Consider the following 20,275-nt stretch of genomic DNA (forward strand, 5'->3'; position numbering starts at 1 on the left):
CTTAGAGTCCAGAATCACTGCCGCTGCTTACTAAGCCAAGCGCCAAATCTCTTTGCCATATCCACGTCGTGAAGATGCTGCTTTTAGCAGAAGCGTTTGTGTTAGACTGTCGCCTCCTATTCGGAAAGGTGTTTTAGGATAATGATCACTTTTAGGGCAGCAGAGAAGCACGATAAGAAGAAGAAGAAGAAGTAGTTAGCAGCTACTCGAAGGAAGTTGTCCCGTCTTTCGGGCTATCTTCTTGGAAGGAAGATTCCCGCCTGAAGCCATTCACGCGGGCCTCCCTTCGCGCCGGTCGGTCCAGTAAGAGTCACTGAAGAACAAGAGATCAAAATTTACGCGAAGCAAAATGACCATCAGAAGAGGGGAGTGAGGAGGAGCGTAGGTAGGAACCAATGGGAAGCAACCCACGAAAGCTTGTACGGAGTGATTGCAGGAAGGAAGGAAACACCGAATATAATATTTATCGATTAAGCGATCCGTGATGTGTTGGCAAGCCAATTTAGTCGTAGTATTGTTACCGTTGTAATGACCATTATCTTCTGAGTAAAGCTTATTCGAGACAAACATGATGCGAATGGAAGTCATGGTTCATATAGTACTACATAAACCCCGCTTTCAAAGTCACTATTGTTCTTCTTCTTTTTTTTTTTAAGAAACTCGTCCACTACATGAAGATTGATTTAGAATGAGTTGAATTGCGTTCTCAATTCTGAGCGCGTGGGCACAGATTCTAAAAAGACAATTCAGTCATATGAATGCAATAGGACCGTTAATCTGATGCGTGTAATACGCTTTCAAACAGTACAACAGAGGAAGAAGACACTTAATCTGGATAAAATCCGCTGGGATTACGGGTCACGAAGAAAAAGTGACTTTCGCCTTTGTGTAAGGTTGTATTGTCTTTTAAAATGTGGGTGCATAAGCATGTGTACAACATTACACGCGCACATCTACGCGAGCAAATGCATATATACATATGTATATATATATTATATATATATATATATATACGTATATATATATATATGTATATCTATAGATTAACATATATATATAATATAATATATTATTATTATATTATAACCAATATTATCTATCTATAATATATAATATATGATTATATATATATACATGTATATATATATAATACTATCTATATATATATATATATATATATATACTATATAATTATATATATAAATAATACTATATATATATATATAGTATATATATTATAGTTACTTATATATATATATTATATATATATTTATATATATATATATATATATATATATATATATATATATATAATATATATATATATATTGACATTGCTTCAGAGTAAGCATGTATGTGTGCGTGCACATGGGTAGACTTATTCCGAGGAAATTAAATTCTAATTAATTTCTCTATCGTTTCTCAGTGCCAGTTATTCAATTATTTATCGTTTACATCCATAATACTACATGTAATTTTGAAGGCGTACACACACACACACACACACACACACACACACACACTGACAGGGAATGCGTTCAGGGAGTTCGGACAGCGTCAGTGCCCCGTCCTACAGCAGCTGCAAAAGAAGCGACAGGGAGCGCAATGAATGCCATCAAACTTTGAACAAACCTACTTGACGTAAGGTTGAGACTTCAGTCCGCGGATCCAACTTTCTGAATCGGTTACCTAATCAGGAACCAGAAGAAGAAGTAGAAGAAGATGAAGAGCTGTCATGGTTCTCGTTTCGTGGTTTTTCGCACTCGTGCAAACGCCTTATTCACTGCATATACGCCTTTGCACGCCTCGCGTGCTAGTGCCTTCAATCAACACTCTTTTTACTATCCATGCTGATCTGGCCAATGGCAATTCGGGAAAAATTTCGAAAGTGCGTGACTCATCTCGCGAATGAAATCCGCTTCTTCTGAAACGCCGGTGCATCTGTCTGACGAGAAAGCCGTAACCAAAGTGGAGAACCTTACCTCAGGTAGCGTTTCCCTTCATGAATGACATTCTTGCTCGATTACAAACACTAACAAATCTCGACTTCTCCATCGATGTTATTCGTCGCCAAATATCAAAACGCACTTGCTCTCTGGTAATGATGATGGTGATGACCACAACGACGACGATCGCATCAGTCGTCTCTCAATTGGACGTTCGTTCCCGCGTCGTCATCATCATCATCATTATCGTTATCAACTACGAGTGAGGAGCGGGAGGGGGAGGGAATGTGGCGAGGAGGGGGAGGGGGAAGGGGGCTGAAGCTGAATAGATTAATCAAATTCCAAGTTCGAGTTTCATTTGGATCTTAGAAGGAACTTGCATTAGGCTCATTCTGCTCTCGAGATGACTTCAGATCTTGCTGAAGTCCTTTATCAGTGATAAAGTGGGACGTGACGTCCCGCCAGTTATGAAAATGTTCATCACCATTTTTATCGTAATTCTGCTTTTGGATTCTTATTTGAAGTTATGTTGTTGTACTGTGATCCTCACTTTGTGACTAAGATGTATTGTATTATGTAGATACAACATCATACATTATCACCATATTGTGCTTTATTATCCTACTCTCGTAGTTTAGCAAGTGCTATATTGCTTTGTTGCAATGCTGGTCTTCATTCCGAAGTTCTGGTTGGACTCGGGGAGCGCATCATCTGTAAATTAGCCTTTCTCCCCAAGTGGGCTGATGATCGGCGCTTGAATGCTGGAAAACTGAGTAAAACCCACGAAAAATTGATATTTCATCGTATAATGAATGTATGTATATTTTCACAAACAATAAGGGACAGATATTGTTTGGTATTAAATTCACCCAATCTTGGAATAATACACCTAAGGTGGAAACTGATAGTATCAGTCTAAATCAGTATCACCAAAGAACAAAAGCAAAGTGGACTTGATTAACTCAAATAGTATTTCGTAAAGTGAATGTTCAGTATAAACAGTAACTGGTGTCCATACATAAATTGTCCCATATGAAATTCCTAGCCTTATATAACTACAATTGCACATTCTCAGAGCATTTTCTTGGATCAGGCCAACAAAAGGATTGAAATGTGAATGTTTTCCATTGTTATATAAACTGGTGTTCTAGTCCGAAATCATAATAGAAGTTTTGTAAGCTATAAATTGGGCCTTAATCATGCATAAAGAGCCCTAAGTGGTCACTTCTGTTAGCATTGAAGTGAAATCTCAGGTCACTTGTGATGAATCAGGCAAGATTGGCTCATTAACTGCAATGAAATAACGCAACAACAAAAGCTTGCTTCTTGGGGCATACGTAACTTAAACTCTCCTCATCTTTAATGTGCCAGGTAGTGTGCAGTAGAACTTTTAACACGAGACCATATATCCTCTAAAAATAGCCTTAAGAAATAAATTTTTCATTCCTCTGATGTCCGTAGGCAGATCAAAATGTTAAAATCATACTAAGTACAAACAGCATACTCACCTCGACTCATATCTACTCTGTTAAAAAAATCTCCAAGATCTGATACCTGGCAAAATGCTTGTAACGCTCTCCCCGTCGCTTTTTTTAAGTATAATTCTCCTCTAGAGATCAGTAAGGCACCATGTTAGGTACATTACCTACCAATCTTGCATGACGTCTGCGAATCACAGGTAAGCTTGTGAACCAGACTGAACAAGCAGACAGCACCCACCCTAAGATACCCCATTTCGAAACTTCTGAAAATAATTATTCCCTGGAACTTTGTGTACGAGGTCACAATTCAAATGTGAAAAGTTTTCAACCTATTTGTTAAGGTAGGTCGTCCTACTTACACAGCTAGAAATGAGCTTTTAAATAGAATGCCAGACACTTTTCAATAGTTAAGTTGGATAACTAAAACTAGAACTTCGGGTGTTGTTGAACTCACGTTAAGTAAAATGAAACTTTGTAAGAGCCCAAATTCTACCAAAAATATATACTTTGTTTAAAAGATAGATTTACAATTGTCTTTCCAGGCCAATATCAGATGCTGAGGATAAATTGCAATTCGGTGCTGACAAAGCAAGAACAAAATGTGATATTAAAATGGTTTATACAAATTTTATATGTATTTATAAGTAAGGACAGAGCCGTTTGATTTGTGTAGCTAACAGCACACTGGACTCCTCAAAATGTGGAGGGATCCTAAAGCATAATCAACAACAGAGAATGACGTGGGTAACCGAGAGGTCATCAATATAGAATGAATGATCTGACGTGAAAAATAATGGCTGCAACTCTGATTTAGGATGAATCAAAATAATGTTTCCACAAAGCGCGTAGCTTTATGTATAAGGTTATTTATGCTCTGGCAGCGCTAAGAACCACTTCAAAGAAAATCATGAGAGCAGCCATCACTCTGCTTGAAGGAAACGTAAAGGGTGCCAGAAACAAATCCTACCCGAAGCAATGGGCATCCATGTGAACTTACAGCTTCGACATACTTTAGTACATCAATCCAGTGTTGCTTGTTACAATCATATATCCTTAAGGTAAGGTGATTAAGTGTCTTTAGGACATCTCTGTAAGTTGAATAGCCTCCCCCCTTTTTTTCAATTTTTAGAAAAGCAGCAGAAACAGTAGCCCGTACTTTATTTAGTAATGGCATATTTCTGACTTGGCAACAGTCAATAGGCTTGACGCAGGAACATAATTCGGAAAGGAGGTCAAGTTAGTTAAAGACGCCTGGATCTGCAGATACCTTATTCTCCTCAATCAGACCATAGGATTGTCATCTTCAGCTTACCTATAATATTTGTGCCATATTCATGAAGTGTACCTTTATATCATCTCCTTTTCTGAGCACTTGTGTTTTTGCAACATAGCCAGTGACTTTCGAAGCATTGGTGATATTTAAATTGGGTGGTCACAAAGAATTGTTGCATTCTTTTAAGAAAAAACTGCTGATGGGAAAGAATCTCAAGTATGAGTTCGTCATGTCATATACAAAGCACAGTCAGGTCATGCTTAGGAGAGTAAAAGCAATATTCTAGATAATTCTTTCGTTCTGAAATTAACGTCCAAGACTAGAAGATAAAAGACAGCTGATAACTGACACTGATAACTGGTGCTTGCGATTCGCCCTTCATGGCTGAGAGGAATGAAATATACAAACTTCTCAATAGAAAATTATAACAATAATTAGGAACCCAAGCTATAGGAAATTACTAGGGCTAAGTTTTAGCTCCATTTCTGGATTAGTATATCGTATAATGTCCCATTCTATTTCATTATAACGAACTATAAAGATAAAGTAGAGGTCCGTCATCGAGCACTTCATCCTTTTATCCAGATTCACTTCTCGTCAGATTTGCTTTCAGTTAAAGAAACAGACACACAAACAAATATCCAAAACAATCTAGACAATTAGGCTCAAGAAGATTCAGAAAATGAAAGCATGTCAGCACCTGATAGCTCTAGAGTACGTAACCATCCCCCCCCCCCCCCCCAACCCCTGGCCGCCCCAACCACACCATAACTGTATCACAATTATCATAAGAAGCATTTGGAACTTCAGGACCACATTTTAGAATGAAGTGGACAGGTTTCTTGAATAACAGGCGTATCATTTTTACCTTAGGAGACCGACTTCTGAAAACATATTCTCCGCCTTCTAATGTATCAACCACATCGTCCTTCTTGCTGCCGACGCTACCGGTCGTATTCTTGCGATGTGTGTTTGCCTCTGCGTCGTTTCTACCGCTTCATGTAATGGCATTGCTATTAACAGCACCATTGCCAATAAAGGGTGACCACGTGCAATGATTAGAAAATGAAAGTGATCAGCAACCCCACCATTCGCATCGGTGATTTGATTTGAATCCTGTAAAGACCTAGTTTCTAACAAGCCCTTTTCCTCAAGTTTTATCTCACTTAAGTAATCGAATCCAGGTAAAAAAGAAAAAAAATGTCACAGGTAATAAAGTCACTGACAAAAAGTCACAATTTTGGCTAGGAAAAAAAAATCACTAATTTATGGTGACCGGTAATAAATTCAGAGGTAAAAAATTCATAATATTTCTTGGGGGTCATTATGTGAACAATATTTGTAGTCTTTTGTTTTTGTTTTTACGGGCATCCCCGACGGGCTTGTACTAAAACACGCCGCAAAGGTGAATACATACAGGGTTAAAACCGTTGGGGACACTCTAAGGAAGATTAATGAGATTTTTTTTTTTTCTGGATTCGTAACCATTCCCTGTCATATTTCAACGAACTCGCCATAACTCTTAAGGAAGGCGAATATTCTCTGACTCCCACTTCTGTGAAAGTAAGTCTCGTTCATTTTTACCCTATCAAAAATGAGCAGGTTTGCTGTCACATATCCTAGGCCGTTTATAAAACACCCAGAGGTCTTAGTTCAGAAATTCAATAAATTATATATTATAGTGAACGCCATAACGCTCATAAGACGGGACGTGGTATCATTCATTATACAGAAAGGTTCCTATAAATGGCATCCTGAATTTCATAATGAACTTACGAAGACCTTTTTCCTCTGGACATTAAAAAAAAAAAAAGTTCTACGAAGATCTGAATGCGGGATAGGCAGTCTCCCATCGCCTCTTGATGCCAATGTTTGCATGTAAGTACTTGAATGACTCAATCCCAAAGTGGTTTTGGTGAGGCTCATGGATGACAGTTTTCACGTGAGAATATTTTAATATCTCTTTGCACCAGACTGAATTCACTTCTAGCAATACGTTCAAAACTGAATAGGAAAAGTACGGGAACTAGCCCTCTTAGATACATTAATAGGAAATAATTTAATCAACAATCTCAACGTCCTTAAAAGACCAACGTTCTCTATTTCCTACATTCATTTCATTAACTATCATGACATTTCAATTATAATAATAATAATGTCAAAAATGTCAAAAGTTAACTTAATTTTCGATCTTTGAAAATTTCAAAACTTATTTGAAGTGTAGTATAGGTATTTAGTGTTTTAAATATCAGTTTAGTTTTAATTTTTAGCCTCAAAAGTTTGTTTAATTTGTGAAAGTTACAAGATTATGTAATTATTGGCTGACAAAGCTGAGTAAAAGTAGCAACAATTAGATAATGGTTAAAACCTTTAAAATAAATTGCAACAGCATACTAAAAAATAAAATAGATAAGATCTTTAAAATAAATTACAACCGTATACTAAAAGCAGAATAGTAGGAAAGAGAGAGATGAAAAGTTTACACTACAAATGAATTAGTGAATGATTTATATTAAAAGCAAGGGATAAGATGAATTGTCAAGGTTAAGACCTGGTTTCCTTAAAAATATTCCTATCGACTCAGAGATTCTCAATAATGACTCTTCTCTAAAAGTACCAAGTGTGCTTGGTACTTCAAGCAAAGTTTCGTGTTGGTTAGGAAATATAGTTCAGATTGCATGGTGCATGTTCAATGACTCCTACCTTCATCCACTTTTCCTCTATCTCTGAAGCTTGCTTCTGGAACCCCTTTCTTAATTCTGAGTTCCCTAACTTCCACAATTTTTCATTTCTTGGGGTTGTGCAGTTTCCCTTAAGACTGTAGGTATACTAGAGACGAAAGTTGGCAGACGGTGTTTGCACTGCAAGGCACCTTTCACAGTCATGTAGGACTAATCCTGTTAGATGCGGTTGTTTCAGTGAAAGATTGGTTCACCATTAAGTATATTTTAAAGGATGACACCCTCTTTTATCTATGGTATTTTAAAGGAACAATAATAGTAATACATGGGCAAGTTTACTCATACGATATAGAACAGCTTCTGGGTCTAACTGATCTTTCTGTTTTCACTTTAATAGGATAGGTTTTGCCACTTTAAATTTTGTCAGTATATTCTAAAACATTAAACTAATTTACTTACGCACAGGCTCTTGGTTAGCTGCAGCAGGCAATACCGTAGGGGAAAGCAACGTTGCGTAAAGACTGAATATCCTGTGAGGATTCGAAGCGCTCTGAATTCTGTTACCCAGACAACTAGAACTATAACTTGAAGGCGCTGTGTTCAATCTACTATTCAGTTTAATAAATAATCTGACTTTGGACGTGTGATAGTATTTACGTGTATGAAGAAGAGCTTAACGTATATACGGATCTGCAAACATTTGTATACATTTAACCCAAAATGTCATATGGTGGGAGTAGACTGTAATACTCCTTGAAAGACAAAGACTGTCGTCCTATGAAGAAATCAAAGGAACGGAAGTTAATTGCCTAACAGAAGTAAGATGGTGGAATTAATGCGAGAAATGAAGTAACTGAAACAATGTTTTTTTTTTTTTCGTTCCAAGGTGAAGATTTTAGTATAATCACGCGTTTTCGGTTTTACTTGGTTTATGCAGGCTTAAAATTCCTATTCGACGAATGACAGATTTTTTTTTATCCCTCTGATGACAGGAATGATCGGTTTTAAAAACCTAACGTAGATCTGGAGATCGTGTTGGGCTGACCCCTAACAAAGGCGACATGACCGATTATTAAGTTAGAGGCAAAATTTAATTTACACGAGATACAGTCAAGAAAATATATAATTTAGGATTATATTGTGTTGAATTGAAACATAATTACAATGCAAATGTTCTAATTAGTTTAAAAACACGCAAAGCAGGCAGCAAATAATTATTTCAGAGGCATTTAAATTTTTATTTAAGTGGTTATCGCCTGTCCCTATAAATTTTTTAATAATTCATTCGTTGGTTACTCCAACAGGCTTGAGTGAGTGCTGGACTTTTTTTTTTATCTTTTATTTAGAGAAAATATACAATGATTTAGTTTTAATAATATTACTTGTATGTAACTGGTAAGTGAGGCGATAGATGAGCAGGATTGTTGCGTATTTCCTAGTATAACAATAGTTAGTGGCCTTTTCTCTTGCTATACAGACTGTGAATGTGTTAAAATTGCTCAAAGGATTGCGTTAGGATGGGGTTTGTACTCCTGGTCCTTTAATTTGGCGATCTCATTGTAACCCTTTTTAGTTTTAGAATTGCGAGTAAACAGAGTTCGCTTTAGAATTGACTTGAAGTTCAAGCTTCCAAAGAATGTTGGTTTCAACCTCCCACCACAGACCCACACCGCGGCAATCAGTCACAGTCACAGAAGCAGTGATTTTTCATCGGCCTGGTGAAGGCGCGAACTGGTCCTCTTTGGCAGAACTAAATATATTCAAGTCAAGGGCATCCCCTTTGGTTAGGAGATTCTGTTTCAGGAATAATAAAAGGAGGATTATTTAATGTATATATGGTTCCAGTCGTCACAAGCGAGTTCAGCTAACACCCGTTCTTCTTAACTATGGTGCTGATCCTTATTGGTGTGTATGGAATGGAAAAAACCCATTATTTATGGTGGCAATGAAAGCAGTTAAATAAAAACTGAACAAATTTATCTCTTTCTTAGATAGTGACCCTCTAAGGGTTATCGGGGCCATCTAGGACTAATATTTTTTTGTTTTGTTTTTGGGCGATATTTACAGTCTTATTATGTTTTGACGGTTATCTCTAACGGGCTTGTACGAAATACGCCGCAAAAATTAAAATGTTAGTGGTTTTTTTTTTTACCTGGATTCGATTTTCCAGACAGAGGCGATGCGCTAAGCGAGTCTCAGGCGTCTACAAACCAGAATCCCTAAAGCCCCTTCCACACGAGGGGCAAAGACACGACGGGCACTCTGATTTGCCCGTAATTCTCTCGCTTTTCAACAGTGTTACCAGACCAAACAATCCAAGGGAGGCAGTAGTTACAGGCAGGCAAGCCTTTGACTTGGACCACACTCGTGATCGCCATCCACTCACAAAATTGGTAACAGTGTCTGCCCGCCGTGCATTTACCCTTCGTGTGTAAGGGGCTTAAGCCTATGAAACTTTAGTCAAGCCAAGACAATTCATCAAGATCAAACTTCAATAATATACCTAGCCAGATTAACAATGGTGACGAACATTGTGCAACTCAGTAGTGGGGTTAATTTTTAGCTGATCGTCAGGTTTAATATTACAGATGGTATCACAGCCCCTAAGAATGTTATTCTAAACTTTCCCCATTGAGAATCAGACTTTTCAAGGATTATGCCATTCTGTTTCCATTAACAAATAGTCTGCATTCCTTTGAAAAATCAGATTTTTAATAGATTAAACGTTTTAAGATATTCATTAATGAACCACCCAGTACTTCACTTACGAAACACTAACGAATTTTTATTGTATAGGAACTCAAGTGAATAATTGTAATTGTATAATATAAATGTTCACAAAATACAAAATAAATTTAAAAAGCTCTTGGTTTCTCTTAGTAGCTCAACGGTATACCTCTTACTGATAACATTCAAGAGGTAAGTTTGCCAAAGTTTTTATAACTAAATATATTTGGCATTATTAAACAATAAATGGACAGTTTTTGTTGAGGTACGAAAACAGTATCTTTTGTATGTTCCAACGTTGGAACTGGAAAAGGAGCAAATGAAATTTTAGTGAGTGAAGAAGGTATAATAATTCTCAAAAGATCTTTAACAACTTTATTCCCTCCCTTCAATAACATTACAAAACGTGTCAACACAGTAGTGTGTACAATATACTTATGAAGTTATGTAAATAACAAGAGACACTTATTTGAACTACTTTCTTCAACTAAGATCATTCACGACGACCTACAGGGAGAAGTTTCTTTCGTGCAATTCGGACAGTCGTGTCGAACATTTTAGTGTCGTCCTTACGGGGTTTATAGGCAGGGAAAGTTATTCTCACTACATTACGTCGATGAAAATCTGCCTTCGATAACGCTGGAACAAAAGTAGTGACCTCAACAGCTTTGTCGGATGGAAACTCCTGTCTCAGTTCGGTTGGTCCTTTTTCTTTTCCTGTATTATCCTCGCTAGTTTCCACAAAAACCTCCGATTTTAAGTCATAAATAGAAAGTTTCGGAAACTTTTGTGGATTATGTAACTTTTGGGATAGAAAAAAAAAGTTTCATTAGATACTTAGTTATAATAATAAAATGGAGTTCACATATTCATTGTGTCAAACTACATAATGCTGAGCAAAGCATTTTAGTAAGATATTGCTTTTAAAATTATCTATTTATACTTACGGGCATCACATTTTCAACAGTAGTCGATAGAGGTTCCGAAAAGTTAAGAGAGAGCAAAAAGCCGGTGGCTATGAACACTGAGATAAAACAGATCTGCAAAAAGATTGCAAAATTTAATGATGATAATTACGCGCACGTCTCCGGGAGAGCGGGTTAGGCTTAGCTAGCTTCGAGTATTCTTCAATACTACGTTGAATAATTATCCTGCGTTCTAGACATACTTCCAATGTACTGTAAAATTAGCAAACAATTTCTTGATCATTGACGACCGGAAGAGCCATTCAGCTTACGCATGGCTGCTATGCTATCACCATATGAACTAGTTTTACAGTAAAAGCAAAAGGCCTTGCTCACAAGGGGAAGAGTTTTAGCTTAACATTTGTGCAATTCAGTTAAAGCCTTTCACTTAAAATATCAAATGACAATTTGTTTTTTAATTTTTTTATTTGAAACTGAACAGAGGTAACATTTGGATTTAAACTTTTAACTCTTACCTTTTTCATATTGCTTGCAGATCAAGGACAAATTATGCAAGTAAGTAATTGAAGCTGTTAATTTTAGTACGACTATTTATTTATACGAACATTTGGTAAGTTTTTACAAGTAATTATATATTTACTTGTGTTTTAATGGGTCTTTAATTATTTTGATAGTAATACATGTGGAAAATTTTTTTTTTAGTTATTACTATACACCTACTTAATAAAAAAATAAAAAATTATATCCCAAATGTATTGCCATCATCATTCAAAACACATTTAAAAGCAAATAAATGATTTGAAGAAAAACGGAGTTGGAGCTGTTGTAAAAATAAGCCAACTGGTTACGAAGAACACCATCCTAACCCAACCCAACCTAACCTAGTAGGCCGTGTTACTTGGCCTGAGGGCTACTAGGCCGTGCTGCCTAGCCGGGGGCTCAACCCCCACCCCCCAGGACCCCACCAGTTATTTGCTATGCTTCCTGCTGGTACTTTAAAATAAAATATAAAATTTACCCTAATTGGATGGACAAAAACGTATTCATCGCTCTATTCAGACCAAGACAGTTGTGACTAGTCTCATCGTCGTAGTCATCATTAAAATTACAATATTTTATTTTTTCCATGTCTTATCAAAAACATGACAGGTTAACACTAAATGTTGCCTTTAAAAAAAATCGATGCATTGCGGTTCATATTCATAAAAATTATGAATTAACCGGAATCAAAATTACAGGAGGACGAACCAAATGCCAAGAGAAAATATCTGACAACTGTAAAGTTTTCCCCACGTCACGTGACTCAGACATAGGACATAACTAACCACAACGCAATTTTAAAGTAAAACGAACTCTTATTAAAACCACAATGCAATTTTAAGGAAAAAACTCGCATTAGAGCACTTGTGTCAGTGGTCAAGTAAACAAAAACACTAAGAAAATTTTCGGGGATGGTGAGAATATTCTCGGACACGGTGGATTTCCCCAAAAAATGTTCAGAGAAAGTTTATGTTTTTATGCCAAATGCATCAATAATACTAGAATTATCATAGAATAAGTTGGAACTGTTGTAAAAATAATACCGAACTTTTATTTATATAGTAATTTAAACACGTAGTATACGTATACATTCACTCACATCTTTCATTGGATGCTGATATTTAATTATAGTTCCGCTTCTATATACAGAATCTGATGTTCTACAAGCTTTAACTAGATTCGCTCTGAGTAACCCAGCATTCCAGAATGTTGGGTAGCTATTCCCTTCCCGTAAATCAGAGCCAGCATGTGATACGTACCGTCAGTAAAGCGATGACTCCAGCCGAATTGATCCGTTCCTTCCTCTCATCGGCCCTGTTCACAAAAGCCACGGTCGGCTCTGCAACCTTGTTATTAACAAATGTAATCGACCGGCTCATGACTTACCAGAGAGACTTTCAGTCTCCAGATCAAAGTCAACCTGCCGCTGGTTTAGTGGTGGGTCTTTTGTTGCCACCCCTCGTCCACAACTCCTACTAGTTCCTTAGTGTTGGAAACTAAATGTTTTGAAAGCTCAACGATCGGAACTACGTATTGAAGAGTTTAAAAAATAAAGTCCTCTTGACTCGTTGCAGAGTTCAGGCCTGACTTACTCCATTTCTGACACGCCCATAAAACTTGTACTTAAGATTCCAGAGTTTGTCAGCTGGTCTACTCTCTCATAATGTCCAAGAATGTGGCTGTCCTAAAGTTAAAGAAAATAATAAACAATTGAATAAAAATCTTTTCGTTGGGCACCGTCGTTGGAGTTGTCAATGCAAAATGACTAGGACAATTTTTCCTCCATTTTTCTTCCGCTGTTATGTATAACTTAAGACTCTTTGTCTTGTATCTTAACCGTAATGATCACCTGAATTTCTTTTTTAACGCCGAATCTTTCCATCGTGAACGATAACTCATTTGCAGCAAAACAACTGACTCTCTCTCTCTCTCTCTCTCTCTCTCTCTCTCTCACACACACACACACACAAGCACACAATGTTCTCTAGTGGCCCTTGTTTGATTTTGATGAAACCAGCGATTAAAACTTATTGAACTGCATCCGCTTCCCTTTACATTGTTGTTATTACTTAACCTCACGGTGGGTTTTGCTTTCTAATATTCGCCGGTCAGTAAACTACGTAATATATATATATATATATATCTATATATATATATATAATATATATATATATGTAATATGTGTGTGTGTGTGTGTGTGTGTGTGTGTGTGTGTGTGTGTATCTGGTAAAAATGACCAGTAAATTCAATATACACCCACACATTTGCATATAATATATATATATATAGATATATATATATATATATATATGTGTGTGCGTGTGTGTGTGTGTGTGTGTGTGTGTGTGCATAAGAATATCAACGGATGTTAACAAATTACGTAACTGATGTTATGATTTGCTTTACAAAACTTCACTTTCTTTATATCCTCTCAACAAACGTTTTATTCGTCTCGTATTTGTTCCTCCGCTTACACCAGTTTTGCAAAGGGTATCTGGGCCGGTGGTAGTCTACAGGCTGAGGCCCGTAGGGGAGGTAGTTCCGTCAGTGGACTGTAGGCATTACTAAAGGCTCTTTGCAGCGTACCTTCGGCCCCTAGCTGCAGCCACTTTCGTTCCTTTTACTGTACCTCCTTTCATTTTCTCTTTCTTCATCTTACTTTCCACCCTCTCCTAACACTTGATTCATATGCAACTACGATGTTTTCCTCCTGTTACACCTCTCAAACCTTGTGCTGTCAAATTTCCATTTCAGCGCTGAATAACCTCATAGGTCACAGTGCTTGATCTTTGGCCTAACTTTTATATTCAACTCAACTCTACAGGCTGATGACGGCGAAGGGTCTCCGAAGAAAGTCGGCTTATCTGCAGTCTTTGCTGCCGTCCTCACTCACTCCCCCCCCCCCCCCACCCCACACACTACATCTTCCGGCAGTGGTTCATTGTCAAGCGCATCCAGCATGCATGAGGGTCAGAATCTGCAGAATGGGGGGATTATGAGCAAGCATCCACAAGAGATAATAAACCCACCCTGTCCTGACCCCAGCAGATGCCAAGCCAACACTCACCCATAGCCGATGGATCAGCAAGAGGCAAACTGGAAACAACCCCGAGTCAAGGCCCCAAGTCTTCTCCAGCTAGTCCAACGAGCTGTGAACGAGCTCAACCGTCCCTTAGGGAGCAAACAATCACCATTTCCTGAACCGAGCAGATACCAGCACCCTCCCACAGCTGATGGATGAGCAAGCGGTAAACTGGTAGGTAGTGGCAAAAGTAAAAATGCTTTGTTATACATTTCATTCCAGTTCACTCTCCTATTTGTGTGCTGGCTGTGTGTTGCGCTCTGTTCAAAGAAATTGAATTCAAGTTCGAGGGTGATTTGTCCGCATTGTCTTCCCATGGAATCCAGGAATGGCAATGAAAGTATTTGGGGGGAAATCAGTGAATAAATGGCAGTACTCACTGTCTGGCTATATTTCCTGTTTAAACATTAAATTCATATAGCTATCAAGGGGTTGGGGCCACGTTGAGCTATATAGTTAAATGAGGCATTTATAAAAGGGGCGGGGACGACCTGTGTATGTTTACCTCTCTCTCTCTCTCTCTCTCTCTCTCTCTCTCTCTCTCTCTCTTTGGTGGAAACTCCTTCACACTGCCCGTTAAAATTCTTTCTGACGTACTGAAGAAAATAGGAATGATGAGAAACCCATTCGTTTCGAAAGGACAATTTAATCAAGAGAGAATTGAGTGGTTATACGATTAGAGTGAAAGAATTTGGATGAGATTATTTGATGGACAAAATAATTTGACGAACTATTTTTTTCCCCTCGTCTCAGAATGAAATGTGAAAGAATGGTTATGAGGATCAGTGGATATTCTGTTTCTTTTCTGACATAATGTTCATTGTGGTAGCGATTATATTTGAGGTTACGGTAGCGATTATATTAGTGCTATTATCAATACGAGTGGTATTAATAATAATTTGCGAAATAGGATGGCAATGGATAAGAAGCAATAAAAGTTAGTTATTATTATCTATTATTATCTGAAGTAGTAGTGATAGTATTAGTAGTCTGAAAGGAACGAATAAGCTCTAAAAGGATTCATCCGAAGGGTCGTTTTCCGATATTAGGTGAAAATCAGTCCGAGGTAATGCTAAAGAAGTTGGCCAGCTAAGTAAGAAGAGACTTGAAGGATTGGATGAAGAGGAAAAGGCATAAATCAAAGCAACTGGGTCCTAAGTCCTAAGGAAGACTCTGCGAAACACCTGCAGTTGTACTATCTACAGTGCGCCAAGAGACTCACTGTAAATGGTACCCTTCTGCAGGTTTACATATCGACACATTTAGAGCTGAAGAGAATTCAAGACTATCGAGTGATATATGAAAGTTTTCAGTCCTCAGCCTTTAATTGTTTTTGCGCCATATTCATGAGACAGCCAGTGAAAAGCTATTTTAGTTTTCTGTCAAAGAAAACTATTGAGGTGGCTGTTTGTCTGTCCGTCCGCCCTCAGATCTTAAAAACTACTGAGGCATACCAAATTGCAGGCCTAGCCGCACTAGTTTTTATTCTATTTAAGGTTAAAGTTGGCCATGATCGTGCGTCTAGCACAGTTATAGGTGCCAACAACATAAGGCCGTGGCTGAAAGTTTTCATGGGCCAGGGCTGAGAGCTTCATGGGCCGTGACTGACAGTTTCATGGGGCGTAGCTGAGAGTTTCATACGGTATTATACCCTGTACAGAAAACGCGATTGGAGCATTTTGTACTTGATTATTTTGATGGAACAATTAATTATAATAATAATAATGCCAATAATAATAATAATCATTATTATTATTATTATTATTTGCCGTAGGAGGGTAATGCTATCAGTGCACCTCACACGGTGCCCCTGTAGGCATTAGCCTACTAAAGGTTCTTTGCAACAATCCTTCGGCCCCTAGCTGCAACCCCTTTCATTCATTTTACTGTACCTCCATTCATATTTTCTTTCTCCCATCTCACTTTCCACCCTCTCCTAACAATGATTTCAAAGTGCAACTGCGAGGTTTTCACCCTTTCCAGCGTTGAATGAACTCATAGGTCCCAGTGCTTGGACTTGAGCCTAAAATCTATATTCCAATTCTATTATAATTTTTAAAGATGCATATATACAATTTTAAAGAACAAACAAAAAAAGATGAAGATGCCTGATGACTAAGTAGCAGAAGAAGAATTAAAATTCTGTCTTCCAATCAAAGATGCAAGGGCAGAGAGAGAGAGAGAGAGAGAGAGAGAGAGCCATGACAAGTGTGGAATACCTATCAGGTACTCACGCCATTCAGAAACAGGGCTTTAGATTAAGCCCTTTTGCCTACCGTGGGATGCTCCAGAAACAAGAGCCAGCGCTGGCACAAGGCCAGCCTAACCTAGAACTATAATAACAAGCTTCTGGCTTCTTTGAAGGCTGGTCGTTCCAGACTTCCAACCAGACCTCTTTCTTCCTTTCACGCCTTACAACGCCAAAGAAAGGAAGAGAACACGAGGAAGAGAAATACAAAATGGGTAAGAAAAGTTCAAGTGAAATTTTAGGCATACTGAGTGTCTTGCGGATGGCAGAAGAGTACTTGAACTAAATGATCTTAGAGATTAAGGGTTCAATGTAAGTCTGGGAAGGATGAAGTCCTACGTGTAAGGAGAAGCATCGCACTACTAATTAGGCTGATTCAGCAGTTTGGTAAGGAATGTAGCCGAACTTGCTGCTTTTTTCTCTCTCTCTTTCTCCATTATCTCCTCGAAGGTAAAACGGGTTATTGTTTGAAATGAAAATTATCATTCTTAAAACTTTTTCCAAATGCGTTAACTGAGAAACATTACTTTATAAGGGAAGGATAAAGTGCACATCGGACAACAGCAACAACAGTTTGCAGAAGCAAGGAAATGAGGATATTATATTGGGGAATTATAGGGTAGTCCCCCATATGGCCAATAGCCCACAGAGTAGTGTTATAAAAATTATGCTGTCCCATATAACATAATAAACTCGGACTCTGGGGAGAAACGATGAATGAAAGAGATAATAGAAGATCAACTAAGAGTCCCATAAAGACTGTGCTGGATGAAAGGTATAGTAACCAAACGCAATAAATATGACAGATAAATGGAATGCGAGAATACATTAAAAAAGCATTGAAAAGGGAAAGATAAAAATTAAGCAGGATATTGAAGAGAACTTGGAAGTGAAGAGGAAAGAGACGAAGAAGCTACGGTTCATTGAAAATGAGGACATCAGAGAACTGGACACAAAAGGAAGCGTGCTTGCTGATGAAAGCCAGGCTGAATATGCTGGACTTGAAGGATAACTTCCGGGGTAAATACAAGGACGAGGTTTGTGATATCTGCTGAGTGGAGGGGGCAGCACTGAACATTTATTCAGTCGTGAATCCCTACGAAAATCAAAAGAACATGACATTACGTTAGAGAGCCTGAAATCCCCAAACAGAAAACTGGGGGAATATATAAGATTCGCCCTGAAAATGTAGAATTTTGTTAACCTGGGAAGCGATGGTTGTCAAAGCTAATAACATGGCACTACCTCAGCTAAACAAAAATAGAAAAATAAAACGGGGAGTGTTAAAAGTAAAGTAGAAGTTTGTTGACAATATTTGATGGTGATTAGTGTAGAAACATCTCTAACTTTTTTGTAGCTCTTGTTGTAGAAATGGGTAATGGTCAAAGATTAAAATAAACAGTCTAACGTTCTATTAAATGAAGCTAGAGACTTTTAAATTTGTAAACAATAACTAGGGGATTCAGTTGAAATAATGTATTTAACAATATAAAAGAGTAAAACTGTATCTAGTAAAAAAAAAGAAAAAAAAAAAAGTTCAGCACCTCACGCGAATAGCGTAGTGTGCCCGTAACTGTGTTTGTGGGGTGAGCGCTCAGGAACCCGGAACCAGGAATCGAACTTGTTGGTGTGGAGCTATGAAAATCAGCAGACTGGCCGTCAGTATAATTGATCTGATACTAAAACGTCAGCAAACTCGACTCCAGTACCATTTTTAGTGTTCGTATTGCTATTTTCTCGTTCACTTTAACTTATTTTTTACTTATTGTTTATCAAAGTTATCACGAACTTTAATATTTCGGTACTACTAATGTAATGCTGCAGAAAGATTTTAAGATCAAATTTAATATAATCCTTTTTCTTGTGTCATCCTGTTCATTACCTAGTGTGTCTTACTGCATCAGTGTCGTAGCCAAACAGCTAACTGATCATCCTTCGAAAAGTCAATGAAAATCCTAATAAACAATTTTGTTTCGAGGGAAGCATTCAGATCAGTTACAAAGATTTACTGTATGCTCAGTCGTTTGTAATACTACGTCACTATTCGTTGCATGTAGAAGGAGGAAAGGAGGGAGGAGGGGAAAGGGTGCAAGAGGGGAAGGGAAGAGCTAGGGGAAGGGGTCGGAGGCGGGGACTGGCGGGTGAGGGGAATGGGGGAGGAAGGCCTGCTGCATCATAGTGAGTGTGTGGCTGGTTGGTGCAGTGTGTGGAAGGAAGGATACGTTCTTCCTTCCAGCGGCGTCTTTGGGTTATTGCAAGGATTTAAGTCCTTCCAGTCCACCATGAGACAGAACGCACTTCAACGTGAGTGGCAATTTTTAACTTTCTTTTCTTAATTAATTCATTAATCTTTCTTTTTATACCGTAAACATTCTGTATCGTTTCCCGCAACGCTGTCTGCTCGATAGTAGCTACCTGTCTGTAAGTTCGATTTGCTATCGCAGCAACTTCATTGTATTAAATTTCCAGTATCTCTCATAACTGGTGTTGTTTTTTCGTTGACCTTTGGCTCTGAGTACTGAATAAATAAGACCTATTATAACTAACTATACTGCAGCGTACACAGCACCATAACAAGACGTTGCCTAGGCTCACGACGAAAAAGAAAAAAAAAAAAAAGGGCGTCTGGTATCGAACAATCATGGTCACGCGAGAGACAGATTAACGATTTGTGTGCATTGCATTGGATCTCATTCATAAAAGCAAAGTCCGGATTTGCATAAATGCATACACACATGGATATTTATATATATGAAAGTCTTTTACTGTAATAGAACAGTATACTACGAAGATAAAAGGCCCATAAAACACTATTTGAACGTCGCAACCATATATTCGAGCACTTCCTTCTGTGCTCCTGATCGCTGGTAAAATATGGACATAGGATGCCTTTGCTACAGTTTATATACAAAGCATATGTATAGGTGTAGCAATAAGTCTCTGTTGGTTACCCAGGACGGATGGGAATTAAACTATTCCCTGGTATATATATATATATATATATATATATATATATATATATATATATATATATATGTGTGTGTGTGTGTGTGTGTGTGTGTGTGTGTGTGTGTATATATGTGTGTGTGTGTGTATACAGTCAAATTAGGAATTTTGTACTCAAAATCAACATTAACTTACCTCTACCATAGTGGGTGAGCGATAGGTATGTGGCACATCAAATTATGAATGTTTCTCATATATCCGTAGCAGTTTTAAAAAATTAATAGGTATTAAGTCACCAATGTTTTTAAATATCCAATTCACTGCGCCTCGGGAATAACTTACACAAGTGGATTTGTGATTGTTACAAGTTCCTCACTGGGCGAGTGGGTTCCGTACACGACTATCAATCTGGTAGCCCGAATTCG

At 37.8% G+C, this 20,275-nt stretch overlaps 1 protein-coding gene and 1 long non-coding RNA gene across 2 annotated transcripts in view; one reads left to right on the forward strand and one right to left on the reverse strand.

Annotated features, from left to right (window-relative positions):
- Nucleotides 1–10,469: 10,469 nt before the first annotated feature.
- Nucleotides 10,470–13,053, reverse strand: LOC135220221 (uncharacterized). Its single transcript, XR_010315613.1, has 3 exons — nucleotides 12,834–13,053; nucleotides 11,056–11,148; nucleotides 10,470–10,910 (listed from the first exon to the last, which is right to left on the reverse strand). It is a non-coding gene; the product is annotated as an uncharacterized LOC135220221 (long non-coding RNA).
- Nucleotides 13,054–19,089: 6,036 nt separating this feature from the next.
- LOC135219414 (uncharacterized) overlaps nucleotides 19,090–20,275 on the forward strand; it is a 19,146-nt gene continuing 17,960 nt past the window's right edge. The window contains exon 1 of the mRNA XM_064256175.1: nucleotides 19,090–19,208. Coding sequence (XP_064112245.1) covers nucleotides 19,187–19,208 — 22 coding nt within the window. The 5' untranslated portion in view covers nucleotides 19,090–19,186. The remainder of the gene's footprint in view (nucleotides 19,209–20,275) is intronic.

The sequence above is a fragment of the Macrobrachium nipponense genome, chromosome 1 (genome assembly GCF_015104395.2).
Source record: "Macrobrachium nipponense isolate FS-2020 chromosome 1, ASM1510439v2, whole genome shotgun sequence".
In the NCBI taxonomy this organism is placed as follows: domain Eukaryota; kingdom Metazoa; phylum Arthropoda; class Malacostraca; order Decapoda; family Palaemonidae; genus Macrobrachium; species Macrobrachium nipponense.